At 39.6% G+C, this 19723-nt stretch overlaps 1 protein-coding gene across 9 annotated transcripts in view; it reads right to left on the minus strand.

The window, feature by feature from the left end:
* Positions 1-19723, minus strand: part of adgrb3 (adhesion G protein-coupled receptor B3) — a 110596-nt gene that overhangs the window by 49216 nt on the left and 41657 nt on the right. For 7 of the 9 annotated variants that reach the window (XM_047602560.1, XM_047602557.1, XM_047602554.1 and 4 more), the window contains exons 3-8: positions 11884-11994; positions 9099-9260; positions 3767-3931; positions 2888-3052; positions 917-1081; positions 219-320 (exon numbers count right to left, since the gene is read on the minus strand). In XM_047602560.1, coding sequence (XP_047458516.1) covers positions 219-320; positions 917-1081; positions 2888-3052; positions 3767-3931; positions 9099-9260; positions 11884-11994 — 870 coding nt within the window. The remainder of the gene's footprint in view (positions 1-218; positions 321-916; positions 1082-2887; positions 3053-3766; positions 3932-9098; positions 9261-11883; positions 11995-19723) is intronic. The other 2 variants (XM_047602558.1, XM_047602561.1) reach the window with 2 other exon arrangements.

A 19723-nucleotide genomic window follows, 5' to 3' on the forward strand; every position in this document is an offset into this window, starting at 1 on the left:
ATCATATTAAAATGTACTCCACCACTTTGTTTCCATTCTCTCTTTATTTTACATCAGATGGATCACTTTTTAGCTTAAGAGAATGAAGACAGGCAATAGCAATTAGCAGCGATAGTGGCAGAACAAGCCCAAATGAATCTACGCAAAACGAATCAGCGACAGCAGAAAAAGAGCTCAGACAACGTTTCTATTTTTGTGCATGTTGCTCTTGTCCTTACCCGTGGCGTTGGGTGGGCATCTGTTAAAGGCCAGCTCTCCTGAAGGGGTCCGTCTCCACACCATTGACACGGCATAGTCCTCGGGACAAATCTCATAGGGCGCTGAAGAGCAAAAGGGATACAAGTGTTGCTTGCACGTCAACGCAAAGAGTATTTTAGTATTTCCACTGTGATGCAACTATTTCCCCGCGTTGCGTTGAAATAAGGTATGGAAATATAGAACATCAAAGCTGTATAGTGTCAGCGAATACCAGCGTGTCATTTAAAGATGAAATAAAATGCGCTCTCTTCTTAAGTCTTAAGTCGCAGCTTTTGTGAGCGCAACACAATTATATTATGTTACAAAAGGTTTAAATGTTTTTTGTGGAATACTATTTTCTTTACTTCAGAGAACAGAAGTATAAAGGGACTTTATGTCTAAGGCTGCACTTCACAAAGAGATTACTTTAAAAACTGCACAATAAGCTTTGTTGATAAGATTTCTCAGTAGGTCCCTCACCAGTGTTTTAATTTCCTAATTTACTGGAAACATACTCATAATCAATCATCCACCTATCTGAAACTCCTCTGCACATTCTGCTTTAGCTGATCCTCGATAATGAGACATGTCCTTCACTCCGCAGAGATAATTATCCCTCCTCTATCATTTAGCTTCTCTGTGGCCCCCCAGACCTAAGTCTTATTATCCTGTGGCCCACCTGGACAGCGTTGGTCGCTGCACTTTCGAACCTCTTCTCCGTTTCCCTCGCACTGTTGCCCGGTCACAGCTGCCCCCTGACACACCCGGGCTCGCCTCTGCCATCCGCCGTCGCAGGATTTAGAGCAGCCACTCCAGGGGCCCCAAGGATTCCACTGGCCATTAGCTAGAACAGAATCATCCTCAGTGAGAAACAGACACTCAAAGAAAAAACAACAACAGCATATTAGCTAAAAGGACACCCAGTTTTTAGCTTGAAGATTTCTTTTTTTTTTACGAGTATGATACCTGAAATTTTATTTTATTTATTTATTTTTTTTTTTTTTTGGCTCTTCAGTCATGTAGTTTGTAGATGCAGTTTGTTGGTAATGTTCCAGAAATCAATAGGATTACTTTGAATAATCAGTAATATGTGTATTTTATGGCTGAAGAAGCTGCTCTGCCTTGTGATTAATCCGCATCACTTTGCCAATACTGAAACAAATTTATGCTGAAGTTTCTAAAACCGGCAGCATATTTTATGACCTTGTAATTAACACAGTTAAACCGTGCATTAGACAAAAAAACTGAAAATACCCAAAAAACCCAGATGCTCCCCTTCAGCAATGTAGTAAATCACATGCCCTTGTCTGAACGGAAAAGGTACAACGCCCCATGAGCAGGAAACACGCTCCACTCTCATTTTAATCTCGACTTGCCCCCTCCTTAACATGTATGGGCATATTTCATGTCCTACAACTAACCTCTGTCAGGAGTGCATCCAGATGAAAGGGAGGACAGAAAGCATCATGACCTGTTGGCTAAAACCATCCGACGAGACATTGATCAATTCCCGGTAGGCACAGGTGACTGTGCGCGCATCCCAGCGGCTGATTCCTCAGACAGATGCATGCTCATGTGTTTCAAAGGGCTCATTGTTCTGGCAAACCTCAAGAAATTCTTTCAATTTTGAATCAAATAGCATTGATTCAAAATCCTGCGGAGGCCTTGATTGCAGTTATTAGGCAGCTTTTGACTTGAATCAACTTTTATTTTGTAGTATGCCTGTCGTCTTTCTGACAAAAGTTCTGGTTTTCCCTTGAACTCATTGCCTCGGGAAATCGTTGACATTGTGCTGACTAATTAAATTGTGGATTAGATTGTGTTGCCTCACTAATGTTTGATCTCTCACCTTGGAAACAAATAAGAATTGCTAAACAGGTAGGCCTCATTAAATGAATAAATTGCATAATGCATCCTCTCATTGTGAGCAAATAACAGCATCCCCTTCATTATCATAATAACAAATAAAAAATATGCATTCACGCACATCCGTTAGCTATTTTGGGGGGTTGAGTAGTCCATAAGGTTGGCTGATGGGTTACACAACACTTGGACTGACTTTCAGAAATAGAGAAAAAGAGAAAAACACGTGCCACACACACACACACACCAGTGAAATACTGAATAAAAATGTAGCTGTTTTACGCTGCTGCAGCGAAAATTGCATCAGGAGATTATGAGAGTGCTCAAACCCTTCACATGATCAGACAATTCAAAGCCTGATCGAGACCACTAAGCTGACATCTTTGAGCCCCTAATACATCCATGATGTTGACAGACAGATTGGGAAGCAAACCCTGAATTATGTGAAAGGCATACAATATATCTAACTGGATTTTTTCAAATCCAATTGATAGAGCATGGTCTTAGACATTATTCTTGATTCTTACTACACAGCTTTGATTCTTTCTACATGGCTGCTCGGTACACCACAGAAAGAGCAGGGAAGCTCGGTGAAATCAGCCCCTACACTCAATGTGAATTTATAGGAACGGTTGTGGTACTTGCGCTATCGTGCGATAGCACTTACGATTGTAATAATGATGATGATCGAATGGGACGGGCTATTCTTCGTCTCTCTCTTCCCCGTTTCGTGATTCTGAATTTAGACATCAAAGCGGATATAAAATTAAGAGGCTCAGGATTTTACCTGTGCAGTCAGGATTATGGCACTCTCTGCTTTCTGCCCAGTGACCGCGACACTCAGATCCCCCATGGGCGGCTGCTGAGCACTGCCTGGTCCTCTGCTGAGTGCCATTGGCACAGGTCACCGAGCAATCGCTCCAAGAGCTCCACTCCTGCCACTGTCCGTCCACTGAGGCACCAACCACAACCCAACAAGCATGTCCCAAGTGAAGGGAAAAAAGAGGGCAGACAGAAATGGGAGGAGATATTCAGATCACTATTCTCTCTCAGATTGGATGCCAATAAAAAAGATATTAAGTGGAAAGCAAAAAATGACATGGCTACCCGCTGGGTTTCTAATCTGTTTCCCCCCCTACAGGCAAGAATTCCCCAGAATAACTCAAGTCAAAAACAGAACAAAACACAAAGAGGGTTTTTGGTAAAGTATAATCACAATCTCGTGCATATTTATAGTGTTAAAAGCTCAAACTGCAGAAACTAATTTTTAGCTGCTTTCCTCTCCGGGCAGAGGAATGACATCTGGAATTGAGTCTCCTACCAAAGCTAAGCTAACATTTACTGTGTGGAAAAACTCATCTTCGCTAATCTGCTTACCATTCACAGGCAACTGCAGTTAAGTGATTTTGACGTCAGTATTCACTCCTAAACCGCATTATAGTGTAAGCACAATTACTTCAAATACACTCCACATCCTGCCTTTTTTTTTTCTTTTTTTTTTTTCACTTACCTTTGCCGCATTGATTAATACTTGTATAGCTATGGAACTCCTTTAAAATTAGTTCATGATCAGGTTTATGTTTTCACCTTTACATTCCTTTATCTTCATGCCACCATGAATAATTGTTGTTATTTATAATAGATTTAGATAGCAGACAGATTATACCTGGGCACAGGGCTATGTTGCAAAGCTTAGTCTGGGTCTCAGGTCCATCACAAGCCCTCCCTCCATGCAGGGGAGGAGCACACATCCTAGTCCTAGTGCGGTGACCTCGGCCACATGTGAATGAGCACAGGCTCCACGGTGACCACTCCTCCCATACACCATGTACTGCGGGCACAGAAAAGGCGTCAGGCCTAATCAATGTCTCTGTCTACGTTACAGCACAAACAGACCCCCCTCACAAACTGCACGGAGCCATGAAGGAAATAAAATCAATCAAAATAATTAGCAACACAAGCTAATGTAAGTGAAACACTGAGCACGCAGACAGAGTGGGGCTTCGCTACGTCTCTGCACATTCATCACGCGCGCCACAACAACACTGCTCCACGAGCGACGCTTCATGCAGCAGTAAATGTACAGGCTGAAATAAAAACGTCAGTCTCTCTTTCAAACGCCGGTTTCAAGATACGGGAGAGCAACAGTAAGAATCCTGACTCTCTGGCCCAAGGTAAAGGTTAAGAGCAGCAGGTCTGCACGATGTTACAGGTTGTTGAATCTTCTTGGTTGACTGGGGATCTCTAGCCGTGGAGCTTCAGGTTAATGTGTGCTGACAATGGTTCTGGCTGTCTGTCATTACGCTAACATAGTAATCATGGTTATACGCAAAGCAGACAGCCTGTAACCTGGTTCTAGACGACAGAATAACTGTACACATTTTTACATTTTGTCAAGTGATTGATAATGAAAAGGCCTTTGAGACTAAATACCAGGCAAGATGGTCCACATCCAAAAGAAGCTTAGTTCAAAAGGAAGTTCTTTAATATGTTTCATGTGATGAATATTCTTGAGCAATTTCTGATGAAATGTTTCAAATACCAGTCATTTTCGCTTAATTAAAGTTATTATAAATCTATGTCTATGTCTGTAGCATATCATTATTTTCACATACTTGGATAATTCATCATTCAATATTTTCTCAGAAATGAATGTAAAATAGAAATTGTAAAATACTTTAAAACGGCAAACGTGAGATGCCTTTCTCTTTTTTCGATTCCCGACAAAACATTTATTCTGCTAAATATTACGAGACTGACAGAAGTTCAACTTTTAAGCCGTCGCCGTTTTTTCCCATTTAATTGAAAACCATAGCTGGCAAAAGGCGTCGTACCTCTTGCATCTTGGTTTGTGCGTAAGCTTAACTGGGTTCTGGTTGACAGATGGTGAGTCTTCACAGAACTGCAGAGAATATTCGCTGTTGGCTCAAATATTTTACTTTGGAGAGAGAAATATGGAAATCTGAGAGGCAGACAGAAGTAAGACAGCTCCTGTCTTGTCTTGGCAATCGCGTCGCTTCTAAATGTACACAACGTTTCCAAATGACGAACACATTTCTTTCAAGATGTAAAGGTTTAACTCCTGATATTAGTTTCTAAAGCAATGATGTAAGCATTAAGGGCTTTTACGGGTGGAATTAAGACAATCCATGAGACACTACTTCCTAAAGTTTACTAAATATATTCCATGCACATGCAAAAAACACATCATGGCTGCAAAATCCATATTTTCTTCTGAGCCATGATGGTGCACAGGGGATCGCAATAGGATTAGCAGCCAGAAACTGATGTGGCTGCGCCTTTTCAGTCATTAAGAACTTTGTGGACATGAAGAACAAAATAAAGCGCACAAATTGGGGAAGGAGGCACAACACATCTGGTGTTTTTTTTTTCTCATCATGACGTGAGATCTTTGAAATATATGTCTGACTATTTTGTCCACAGGGAATTGAGGACTCTTCTTCAGAAGGTCACAGCTTGTGCAAGAACATAAAGCCCCCCCCCTATGGTACAATATTTAAATCTCAGGATCAGATGTAGAGTAGTGGGATCCCGGGATCAAGCCCATGGTCCACCAAGAGGGAAGCTACCCTGTGTCCCAGCCCCTGCCTCTAGGCGCTGCTTTGATGCTCTTAGCTAAGTGTCCCGTGGTGGCTAAAGCATTTACTTTGAAAATTTTCGACTTCAAAGCAGGGCTTCACCACAGTGAGCAATGACAGAATAGGAAACCATTTCTTTGTGCAATTTATCTCTGAACTGTGGCCATGAATTATAGGGGTGGCCATGTGCAATCGTATGCTAGATGTAAAAGCTACTGCATTTGCCAAGAATGTTTTCATTAAAACGTAGCAAACTTGGATTTGTTTGGTTTCTCTTACCCTTCCAGTTGGGTTGAACCTTTTTAACTTGACAGAGTGCCTCTTGTGTTTGCAGTTACTTATTGGTTTTAGCAGAGTGCTTCCTCTAATAAAAGAGCTGTTTGGAGTAGTTTCCTTTTACAACAAAGTCGATGCTTTTGCAGTGCAGTAGGATTGCTTTTTACACGGCCAGGACATACAGTAAATCAAGTCAAATTCCAGAGTTCATATAATGCTGACTCAAGGACCTTTTCAAAAAGACCTATTCATCAGTCTATTATCACATTTAAATGCTCTAAATCAAGTCCAAATTGCATTTTTTTCTCACATTTCACTATCGACATTTTATTTTTTATATTTTTTTTCAATAACATGTTTTATGTTTCATAATGGCCTGCTCTTCTTTTATTTCTTATTTAGGACAATGCCAAACATTGGCTTGTTAGACTGAAACTTTCATTTGTCTAAGTCAACATTTGTGCAGTATATCAAGTAGCGATTTCCTAAATAAGAAAATATAATTTGATGTGTGTGTAATGCTCAATATATGTTGTTGTGTTATATAACTCCTCTGTCCTCCAAACCGGGCTATAACCACACACGGCAGACAAACCTTTGCCTATGGGTTTGAGCGTTGCTTCCATCAAAGTGACTACAAATTGTAGTTTATTTTGAAAGAAACGGCTGCTTCCGGTTTGCGAAGAATCGGGAATGACGTGCGTGCGCGCGCATGCTCAGTTCAAGGTTCGTCTACTTTGCTTTGCTAGGTGGGTTAAATGAGGGGTGGAAATGGGCACTGCTAAAACATTTTGCGTTTAATTATGCACCAGGCTAACGCAAGATACGCAATTTAAAGATACAACGAGTGTTGGTCAGCATTTTTGAAGGAGAAAAAATAACCCAAACACTGATAAGTTTTTGTTTTTGTAAGAAATATCACCTAAATCCAAAATTAAAGGTAAGTTAAGTTAGCATACTTGCTTGCTTTATTTGTTTTTTTTGTTTGTTTGTTTATTGTTTTTGTTTTTTATTATTCCTAACTGGATATTTGTGTTTTAAATTGAATTAAATTGAGTGGCATTTGTAAATATAACTTATTCTTTAAACACAACAATAACAAAAGCTCATACTGGCTAAAGTATTAACGTTACTCAACAGTAGTCCTATACATGCACTGTTTGTTGGCACCACATCTTAATAGAAATGTTTACTATTACAACATTTCCGTAGACTGGGCTGTTTTTCTTTTGCTCAACAAAGCGCTAAAACTAAAGAGAAAAAAAGGAAAAAAATTAACTTTGTTGGTTGGGGTTTAAAGGGACTCAGTGATTCAAAGGGCATATTTTTATAAAGCAGAAATGTTGCTGGATTTTGACAGGTGCATTGTGTTGCGTTCAACTACAATGGAGGCTCAGAAATTCCAACGGACTGATCTTTGCTGCAGCTCCCCAAAAGTGCCTTAAGATGATGATGTTTTCACCAGTGTTAATGAAAAGGTGAGGTAAGTGACATGTTTTTTTTTGACTTAGTGTATTTTGGAGATATCCTTTCACTATGGCATGCTACAGACAGCCTAAAGAAATTGATTTATTTGCTATATACAACATAAGATAGACTTTGTTTTGCATGGTTGGTTCTGTGTCTTGGTGCTGGACTTGTTTGTACCAGTTTGCTAGTCGAACAAAGTTACTGCTGCATATGCTCTGTTTTGAGGACAGGAAAAACAATGTCTGCAGTTCGAGCCCAGTGCTAGATTTTTAATATAAATATGGAAAGAGAAGAAACCTCATCTTTCAGATATTACAGGCAATGCAGTTTAATAACACTGCAGGACTACAATACATTTGATACGGTCTAACTAAAAACCCACCAAACAGTTCACTAAATTAGACATAAAAAAAAAAGGGAATTTCATTTTGACTCTTTTATTTAATTTAAAATTGAAAAATGCTCCTGTGAGTAAAGTCAGCATTGCAAAAATGTTCATGGCACGTTTTTCCGTTTTAATATGTTGAACACCCGGACACTTGCCTAATGTCTGCAGATCTTGAGATAGATTGAGGACAATAATGAATGCACAAGGGCAGCTTTGTGAGGTTTAGTTCAAAATTAATTGTTCTCTGTGATAATTAATGCTCGTACCTGAAAATGCTCCGTGTGGCCTTTTTTTTTTTTTTTTTTTTCCACTGAGGAATAGGGGTTTTTATGCAGCCTGCTCTTAATAATAATGGCCATAAAGGAGTCACATCAAGGCTGGTATTTAGGCAACTGCTCTTTTGCAATGATTCACGCTCTCTCTAGCTCTCGCTGTCCACGCACGGCAAGAGAACGACCCCTTCTGAGGATGACAAACTTCCCACTTACAAATGCCACTTCTGAAACAGAAGTACAGTACCTCACAGATCAGAGTGTGAGAGGATGCCGCTCGCAGTGTTTTTTGTGATGAGCCATTACAATTACCTACGAGTTTGTGGTGCAGTCTCTGAAGCACTACCCTTATCAGCGCCATCAAATATCTTGACTAAACATGAGTGCAGACTCATCTCATTACCGAATCAACATATTTGTCTCCGTAAACAATTCCAAAAATGCGTAACGGCGACTTGCGATTCGCTTTCCTAGCAGATGCGTACAGGCAAACATTAACGCGCTGCAATCACCAGTCAGAAAAGCATCTGATGCTCATACCTGCCTGCCAGTGACTCATCTGCCACGCCATCATGGGTTGAGGAAGAAATGCCTTACAGCGTGTTTGAAGAAACGCTGCCAAGCTATTTTAAAATGCACAGCTGACCTTCAAGAAAATGAAGCTGACGCCGTATCGGTATCTACCGGGTCCCTAAGCTCCACGCAGATCCACATGTCATTAAAACCATTTCAATGCTGATGAATTGCCTTACAGTTAAATGAAATGGGGAAACACAAAAGTGATGAATGAAAACAAAACGACATTCACAAAATAACACCAAAAGGAAGAAATCATTAGATTCATAGATTCAAATAGCACTGCAAAAAACGATGCTTACACATTCTTAAATAGACACAATTGAAAGATTTGTTAAAAAAAAAAAACAGAACAACACATTTCCTCCCATTGAAACAACAAAACATTTATAGGCAAGAATCTGCGGCTAACACTACCTGGACAAGGGGCAGTGTTATTGCAAACCCTTGATTCTCTTAAAGGGCCGCTGCAGTGTGTTCCGTATGGTGAGACACATGTTCTTGTTCGCACCTGCGACCCTTGACCGCATGTTACGGAGCATGAGCTCCACTGGGACCACTCCTCTGCACCTGATTCACCTGTGTGGGAGAAGGGTGACACTAGTTAAATGCAGCAATATGGTCCTAGGGCACGGCTTACGGGGGCAAGGTGGGCAAGGTTGAGTAATATGGGGGAGGGGCCAACATGAGTCAGGTGAGGTGGGATCCTAAAGGTTTACAAAAAACACTATCATACAGCCTATACTACCTTTATGTGATCTTTGATGAATACTGATTTTGTAGCTTTATTCTTCTGACTATTGATTTCATTTGCATGCAGACACAAAACTGTTTTGTGCTTGCGACCGCTGAGAGTAGTTGCATCAACAACAATCACTGTAGTGTCTGAGAAATGTGTAATCAGCCTTTTTTTTTTTTTTTTTTTTTTTTTTAACAACAAATTTAAATGTGTATTTATGCAAAGATCACAGAGAAGGCATAGCTGCGATTATAAAATGAACATTAGGGTTGCATCTAATTCTTTCACTTCATTTGAATAAGAAATACCTCATGCATTTCAATAAAACTCAATAATATGCTTAAACAAAATGAGACAATCGTCATAAACAAACAAAATTTCATAAGAACATGGTGACATGCAAGAAAGGCGACGTCGGAGAAAATAAAATGGAATTTAATGGGTGTTAGTTCTGAGAGAGGTCTTAGATGTGGATTCCCTTGCACTGCAGCAAAAACTAGTCTAGTTTCCTTGACAACACCGGAGCATACTCTGTGTTTTAGACAATGGTTTCAGAAGTTTTTTTTTTTTTTCTTTTTTCTTTTTCAATTCTCTCTTAACCTGTTAACTCCATAGGGTGGAGGGAAATGGGGAGGTAAGCCGTCTTTATTCAGCATATCACAGCCTTTTTTTTGTGCGTGTGAATGTGGCTCAGGGCAGACTGTCTTCAATGTGGTCGAATTCCAATTGCGAGAGCCGAGGAGGGAAACGCTACGATAAGTAGCATTTAAGCCACGGAATGAAAATAGGTTCTGTTTCTATTGTCAAGGCCTTTGACTCTTTGCCGAGACTTTGCAGTTGTTTAACTCTGCGCGTCAACTTATTATATTATCATACTCCTGACTGTGGGAGGCAGATTAGTAAAGGACCGTAGCTGTTAAATTCACCTGTAGATGTCTTTCAGTTTAAACTGAAAAGATTAATAAGGAGAAACAGCACTGAGCCTTTCAATTTTCATGATCCGAAAGGTACCCAAAAGCCATGAAATGCTAAATAAAGCTCTACATTGTGATGAGGCAGAGGGGTGATATCCAAAGCCATGATAGCCTAAATGAAAAGGAGAATAAATTATTTGGTGACGAGTGAGTGGACAATCAGATTCCTACATGAGTGTAGTCACCGAATAATTGATGTTTGATTACGTTAAACCCTCAGGTGGAGTGATCATTTTCTTTGAGGCTTTTATGTATCAGAGAAATAATTTAATACAAAGAGGAATATTTTCAATTGCAGCTCTGAATACATTTATGTCATTGTAAGTCATCAGATCGTATCATCTTTTTTAAGCACAGTATGCTAATGAGTTTCTCAGCATGGACACGTAGCTTCAGCCAAATAGGGATCTTAACCCTGCCCTTAATTTTGTAGATCATAAAATAGACTGAAAGGTGGATCAATCTGTTAAATGAGGCAGTACAGGGAGAGTAAATTGTGTGAGAATGAGAAACGGAAACGCACAGCGATGCGACTCAACAGGGGAACAACATACCTACGGCGTGGGTAAAATGGGGAGGTGTTAATGAGTGTATGTTAGTACTGGTATGTATCGTGTGTCTTAAATTAAAATGGTAATGGGAGGAAAGGAGGTTCGTAAACAATGACAGCAATTTAAATGGAACAACACATGGAAAAAAATAAAACATTTCCCAACAATTAAATGAAGAATAAAAAGAAAAAAAAAAATCTAAATAGTAGCTAAATCTGAACCCACCCACTGAATAAAATGTCCTTGGTACATATAATAAAATGAAAGTAACTAAGGAGAAATAAATAACAAATTATGTAAAAAAAAAAAAAAAAAAAAATGAAAGCAAAATAAAGTTGAATTGACTTTTATTTTGTCTCACTACTTTCCGATTTCATTAAAAACGCTAAGGTGGTTGGTTGGAAAAGCCATTATGAATTTAGGATCGTTTCAGTTTTAAACTTGCCCGATGCTTTACTTGATTATGCCACATAGATTCATTTTTTTTTTTTATCTCCGAGGGCAGCATCTATCAGATCAACTTTCGCCAAGTATGTGTTTCATATTTGGCTGAAGGGGTGGGGCATTTCATTTATCGAATGAAATTTAATTTATTACGCCTTGGAGGTAATGATTAACTACATCTGGGCCTTAGTTTTAAACTGCTGTTTAATTAATGTTCTGTGAATATACTGTATGAGTAATCCACCTGCCAACTCACTATGTGACAATAAAACAAACAGACCCACAAAACCCAATTACGTTCTATATTCAAAGTAAATACTCGCAGAGAAATGGGAAATTTATCTTCCTTGTTCATATGTGGCAATAGAGAATGAGTAGGAAAAATAATAATGCAAAACATTTCCACTTAAAAGGTGCAGTACAAGAGAGAGCATGCATGATGAAATTAAGTTTAGTTAACAAAATAAAGTAAAGAAACATAACTATTGTATTACCAGTTTGTGCCATAAATTTAGCAGATTCAGCTTGCTCCTGCAGGGCCTTTGTGTCATGAACTGATCTTGGCCGCTGACTTTTTACTGTATGCTCTCCGATCATTCCATATTCTATGGGACAAAATAGAGGTTCATATGAAAGCTAGGCTTAAACATGATCTTCTGAGAACAAAAGCTTATTACATACTTTTTTCAGAAGGTACGAAGCAACTGCAGTACATGGCTAGAAACAAAGACCACACAAGTTTGTATTTAATTTGTCCTATTCTCTATGGCATAGAACAATGCAACGAATTTATAAGGGCGAGTTGGAAGTTTTAATTGAGCTTGAAAGCACAGCGTAGACACATAGCAGACATGCAGATAAACTCACATTTTGTGTTTTTAAGGCTCTAACACTTCATCAAACCAGCTCCCTTCCCTCCCTCCCTTCCTTCCCTCCCCCGCTCCCTCCCTCCCTCCCTCCCTCCCTCCTGCGCACCCAGAAAAGAAAAGAAAAAATAAATGAAAGTAAAAATGTGTAAGCCATCAGAAAGCCACAGAGGAGGGGGTCATGGACAAAACATGCTATTGATCCACGGTTTCCTCAAAAGTTTGTCATCTATTTTGTGTTATTTATTTATTTATTTATTTATTTATTTTGGTTGACCCGGTCCAGAATATTGTGAGCCTCGGACAAATGTATTCTGAGCTGTAGTCATTACAATGCATGCCCTCTTTGTTTCCCGGAAAGGAACAAAGAGAATGAGTGCCGTGTTTTGACGCCACACTGAGAAAAGCGATGCTAGAAGATGCTTGAAGATTCAATGCTGCGTGTAGATGAGAATTTGCATCCGCTGTTTTAAGTAAATCCTACACACTGTGTAAAAGCAGCATTCAAATTGTGCGCACTTAAATAGCCCATGCAAATGGTTTGGAAGCCTTTTAATTAAAAAAAAACTAGCATTACTTTTGGCAGTGTGGGCCTACAATGAGGTGATTTCATCATTTGCAGATAGGCAATACAGGTGATGCATCAACAACAGATTCACACATAACTTATGTTAGTACATTAGACAATACAATGCATCAGCCATTGATAGGGGTGTTTAAATCATCACTTCTAATATGGTTTTCAGCCTCACTTCGCTGTGTTTCCCCCGCACCGAGCTGGAAGCCTAGAAAGACTGACCTCCCTCATTCCGAGGCACAGACGGGGAAATCTGCCATCTCATCTGATCACGTTCCACAGAAAGTTAGAGAGATTTTGCGACTAATTACACGGTGCGTTACTCGAGTACAAAAAAAAGACTCTTGTCTGATCCCCGCATCAGACTTTTGGCATTAACCAAATCACATCAACAAATATGTTCCCTGATTGGATTAAGAAGAATAAATAAATTAATCAAGACAAAAAAAAAAGGGACTTGAGTTTTCAGCTACACACACACAGCATCACCACCCAGAGTACAGCATCAAGAAAACCGTGTTTACATAAAATATGAGAATATTAAAGGGTATAATGAAAGGAGAGAAAGCCGGCAGGTAGAGACAAACATCGCAGCCTTTTGATGCTGATTAGGATCTTCGGGACCGTGACTGCACAAAATAAAAAGCTTCAGAAGCTCGTTCAAAAGGTCTCTCGCTCTGATTTGATCGTGTCCACATCACTTTTGCTTAAATTAAGCAGAAAACTCAGTGTGAACTCGGTGTCGCACAAAGAATGTGCTGGTGCACCGATGGCTGGACAAACAGCGGGCAGTTGATCTGACATTCAGTCATGTGAGGCTAACTGCTGTACACACTTTTAACATGTTATCTCTCCGCTGTGCTTCATTACCTACCCCATGGTGCCCTAAATCACGAACCTATTTCTCATTTGACAGAATAAAATGGGTCTTTTGATTAAATCACACTGAATGTCAACTACTTTGTGGGAATTTATGGAAAAAAAAAAGCAGAGCACACAGCTTTTTAATTGATGAAACTAAACACTGAAAACTATAAAACTGCACACAGAAGCACACTCACGTCACATGGTTCAGTGAGAACAATATCTGTTATATCATGTGGCTTCTTCAGTTTACTTTTCAGTACCATTCAGCGTTGATCCAAAAAAAAAAAAAAAAGCTTGGAAATGTGTACAAATGACATTTTCCCTAGTTCTCTGTATTCTGAAGCATTGCAGCATAAGAAAAATAAACTAGTCTGTACCAAGGAGGAAACGCAATTAATGGTGCTGGAGGCTTCTACATTCTATAACGTCCTTTTATAAGACTAATCAGCATGACTGGCTTCAGGAATTATTGATCAATATCATGCTTTTCCATTATTATTAGCCTCTGCAAAACATTGATCAGCTGCCTGTAGTTCCACAGCCAGTCTCACCTAATTTAATCTTTCCCTCAGCCGCACATGATGAACAATGCAACAAAAGCCTCGTCATTAAGCGCGCTGTCTGTAAGATTGCAGAGCATACACCACATGACTCAAACTTCACACATTTTTTAATAGGAGTGTTTCAACGTTGCGGAGTCATCACTTCATGACTTGAGCGCTTGTGTAATCATTTCTACATCAATCTGGACTGGAAGCTATTTAACAAAAAAGAAGAAGAAGAAGAAGAAAAGCCTGTACACAAATTGAAACTTTCAGATCCAGTGCATGAGATGTCAGTGAGTCTCTTTTGTTGCCACAAACTCAAAAATGTTAATCCGAACATTGTGCTTCCAAGAGCCTGAGGTAGAAAGGAAAAGAGCGCAATGTCAAAACATGACACCGGAAAAGTACTGAAAAATGAGGTTTAATTGAACTACTAGGCTTGTTTTCAAGCCTGTGGCCATATAACGGTAAACATGAGAGACAAACCAGAATTTTAATAACTAGAGGGGGTAGGCTGTTGTCATTTGTCAGAGCGACCCGAAACAATGTGTCTTCACAGAATTACGAGGCAGAAAGCGCAGATGATGCATTTAGCATGTCATTACTTTGAAACGTTTCTTCACTCCGAGACAGCATCATTTTGAAGTTTTGGCCGGTGTTCAGAACTTTTTAAACGGTGTGCTTGAAAGAAAATTAAGTTTAAGATTCATGAGGTGTCTGTCTTTCAGTCAGGACTAAAGAGAATACTTATTATTGACATCCATCAGCCATCACGCTTCAGCTACAAAAGAGAGGCAATGACATTTAAAGGAATCCATCACTGTTAGCTTTCTTTCTTTTTGGGAATGTGTGATTCATTCACTTTGTTTCGCCTGCAAACAACCACAGTGCTTTGTGCCGCTTTTCTTTTTTTAAAAAAAAAAAAAAAAAAACATTTTAACCACTGCTGTGTTGCCCATGATTGGTCAGATTGAGAAATAGTGGAGTTGTACAGGACAAAAATATAGATGTAAATTGTACAGTACACATGTGCATATAGCATATTATCATCCAGATCCAAATACTGTAATGGTAGTGCAGTTAACATACAGTATGTACTGACAAACATGATGCACAAGCCACCTTTAACTCCTATTATTATAGTGAAATTAATAATTTAATACACCTTCCTAATATTTTATAGGTCTCTGTTGTGCCTCCTCAACAGTCCTGACTCATCAGAGAATGGACATTGGCCTTCTGAGGGTGTCCTGTGGTGTTTGGCAACAGGATGTTGCTAGTGGGGAGCCTTTGGCTCCTATGGCTTGAGGGGAGGGGCCTCTGTGGATCAGGCTTGTTCCAGTGCGTCCCACAGATTCTTGACCAGTTTGGGATCCAGCGAATTTGTTTGCCAGGTCAACACCTTGTGCTGTTTTTCATATCATTTGACTTGTTCCTTAACCATTTTTGTGTGGCTGCTGCCATCAAGGAGTGTCATTGCTATGGGGTGGGGGTGCCTGGTCTGGTCTAGGTGGGTGGTACATGTCTAAGTAACATCCACACAAATGCCAGGTCCAAAAGTTTCCCAACAGTACACGGAATTTACAAAATGGTCAATTTACTTCACCTGTCAGTGGTCATAATGTAATGCCCGATTTGTGTCGAATCATTGTACACGGAGACGTAGGTTTCAAGTATTTGCTTTCCATTTTTCATGTTTTACTTACTTGCTGTCAGTGCACAGAAACAAAAATTACTCCTTAACTGTAAGAAAGAAATAGTTTGAGCTATTTTGTGGGGGAAAAAAAAAAACAACCTTCCTCTTAACTTCAAGAAGATGTGTGACTAGTCTAGTGACTGCTTTGTGAGTTGATCTTACTGTGAGATATGTCTGGCCAAAAGGAAAGAAAAGAAAAAAAAAAAAAAACTATTTTGTTCCAAAGAGTTTTGGAGCCTCATCTCCAGGGTTGCATTTGTTAGCAAAGCCGGCCATGCATGCTGAAACAGAAACAGCCTTGGCAGATGTGGAGCAGCCAAAACAATACAGAAAAAATCTTAGCCGAATATAACAAAATGTCTGCTCAAATTACTGGCTGTGCCGGCGCAACAACTCTACCACTGGGCTGTAGCCTCGGCAAATGGTAATAAATGATGGTTATAACCATTGGATACAAGGACTCAGAAACGGAGGGAAATAAGTTAGTGCATTTATTCTGGTCCAAAAGAAGGCCATCATTGCTGTGTCAAAGGTGTGCGAACGCGGATGCTGCTGGTCAGTAATTTCCTGCCCTAGCCAAATTGTTTATGTAAGCCTGATTCAAAGCTCAAAGCTTTCCTGATCCTGACCCATCACAGCTCACTGATGCTTTCAAGCTTAATTAGTGGCCATATTTGCAAAGATATTCACGCTTGAATAAATGAATGCCTCACCATCAAGTACATGCAGTACACATTAAAAGCAAATAAAGACTAAACGCACAATCAAAGAGAATGATGGTTCCCCAGGTCCATGACCTTTGTCTTCACTGAGGCTTTGATTGACCACATCGGGCAAGTTTTAGGCTTAGACGGTGACAGTGATCATGCCAGCTGCAGAGAGTCCAACGGCAGACATTGCATTTCCAGGTTCATCCTTACTCTGTGGACACGTTCCATGTGTAATTTTATTGAAAGGCTGTAAAAGCCAGCCCCATGTCCAATGACTGATGTGTCTAACCTTGCATGAAATGAGCCTTTACTCAGAAGCCCCTATGAGTGGCTTCACTTACTGCCCTCCACGCATTCCTCCCTGACTGACTGACTGACACAAATGCAGCTTTTCACGGGAGGCACTTCATTACTGCTGCACCTTTAAAAGTGTAAGTTCCCAAAAATAGAGACAGTGGTCCACACAGAACAGAAAGAGGTACACGTCCGCAACTCGTGCTCGTCTTTGATCTGTTACTGAACAGCTAAGCTACGGAGGCTGGTATTTCTTCGTTGTACATTTTCAGATACATTAGACTGCTATTTGAGTTATGGATTACAGAAATTGCATAAACAACATGCCAAACTAAAAAAATAAATAAATAAATAAAATAAATAAATAAAATGCCATTTACAAACTGTAGAAAGAACCACTTGCTGAAAGGCTGCTTTTTCAATTTAAGGGGGTAGTCTTTGTACCAACAGCATTTGTTTACATGCTTGTTATTAACGCCTGAACATAATGCAGAAAAATGATCACCCTGTTCTGATGGATTATGGATTTTTTTAGCCTCTAAAAAAAAAAACAAGTATACTACGATAAAGAGGGAAAATAAAAATTGTAATACCAGGAATACATTTCAAAGCAAAGCAACAAGAAAATCAGTGTGGGAATGCATGATGTGTATATGTGTGTGTGTGTGTGTGTGTGTGTGTGTGTGTGTGTGTGTGTGTGTGTGTGTGTGTGTGTATATGTGTGTATATATGTGTATATATGTGTGTGTATATATATATACACACGTGTGTGTGTATATGTGTATATATATATATATATATATATATATATATATATATATACACACACACACACACACACATATAGCACATATATATACACATGGATTATGCTACTATGTTTTACTTAGTTAAACATTTTAGAGGCAGGACAGTACATTTTATTTCCATATCAGTGTTTTAGACAAAACTGTGAGACTACTTTTCAACATCAAAAAAAAAGAAAAGAAAAGATAATGACTGATGGTTATGATGCAATGAAGATGTGACATGTTTTAGATCCTGAAAACACTTCCAAACCCAAACTGAGTCTCAGATGTTAGGCCAAGTCCGTCATTCAAAAACTGTCTTGAAAATCTACTCTTGAGTGTCCTCAATATATCTCCTTACAGCCATTATGCAAAACCTTCACTGGTGGTGGGACCATATGCTTGAGCCAATGTAAAAAACTCAATTAGTCCTTCATTAAGAAAATGAGGGGGTTGCACGGAATCAGATACAAATTACGAATTGTCCTCTGAGACGTACAATTATCCATCATATTCCTTCTGCCATCTGTTTGCTTCCTGTTGACTCTCCTAATGACTTAGATTGAAGCCAAATTAGAATTCTGTGCAACTGCCACTGCACCTCATTGAAAAGTCATGTGAACTCTCCGGAAAATGGGAGGGAGTGCGTTGAGACAAGCACTCAGAAAACAGTTTGCCTTCAGTAAAGAGAGTATAATTCGCATTGCTGGAGTGTAGGCAAATGAGTGGCTACTGGAGGTTGCGTTGATAATTTACAGCACAATGTTAAATCACAAGGTTATTGAGCAGTACCTCACAAAGCAACCTAGATGGAGCTCTGACGTTATCAAAGCACTGCATCAAGGAGCCCTGTTGCTGGGTGCCGTGAGCAGATCATTCCTCCTCTTTTTCCATACACTTGAGGGAACAGGCTTCAGCAATCTGTTTTGATATCATTTCAACACATCCAGGCGTCTATACTGTCAAAATCTGCACAGTTTAGATCCTGATTCTACCCTGTAAACATTAGATTATATGAAAAGGCCACCACAAAGAATCCACCGCAAGCATATTCCACATTCCTATGGATGAACAAAAAAGCCTGCTTATCACTGTCTGGCCAGATTTCATTTTGATTTAAATAAGAGAGAGGCAAATGAAAACAAAAACAAATAAAGATACTCACTTCCTTGTCATCTATTCTGTGTTTTTACAAAGATGTACACTGTGCTTGATAATGTGAGCAGTGTCTCGTGCTTTCGGTTTAGCTGCATGATGCTATCAGAAAATGGATCCGCCTATGGAGCATTTTAAAGCGAAAGCAATGCCAAGATTGCAGCTTATAAGTAGAAAAAAAAAATCAGCCTTTTCAAAAAGCGACACTGCTGAAGCACCCGTGACTAAAAGTGGGGCTGCTGCAGGGACACAACTGAAAGGACTACTGTGCACTGACAGAAACAAGGATGGAAGCGGATTACTAATGAAACCATTTCAGAAGGAGAAGTCAGGTTATATGAGTAGTATAGAAGCGCATTGTACCCTGCGTGAAATGCTGTGGCGCTCTCAAATCTGGGACACTAGTCTCCAGCATTTGATGAAAAATTCTCTTGTAGGTTCTGGCCAATCACCTCCGAGTAGCTTTTTCTATTTTTTCCCCTTTCAAATCAGCAGGATTTGATCTTAACACATTCCTGTAAATTGTGCGTAATTGTTCTGTGAGATACGCTTTAACACAATGCTCCTGCTAAGGGGCGTTTTAAAACTATGGCAGCATATCTTGGCAACAGTATAGAAACACACAACCCCAGTAGATGACCTGGCAGTCACACGCACTGCCAAGCTCAACGCCACCATGCCAAGCAATGCATCTGTCAAGTGAGAAACATGACACATTTTTTAGCACCTTTGTGACTGCAGCCAATTTTCAAAGAGCATACCTTGTCCTTTTCAGAGCCATTTTGCTTGGCATACCAAACAGTGACCTTCGATTTAATAGAGTCATGGTTTGGCAT

The sequence above is a fragment of the Mugil cephalus genome, chromosome 13 (assembly GCF_022458985.1).
Source record: "Mugil cephalus isolate CIBA_MC_2020 chromosome 13, CIBA_Mcephalus_1.1, whole genome shotgun sequence".
Lineage (NCBI taxonomy): Eukaryota > Metazoa > Chordata > Actinopteri > Mugiliformes > Mugilidae > Mugil > Mugil cephalus.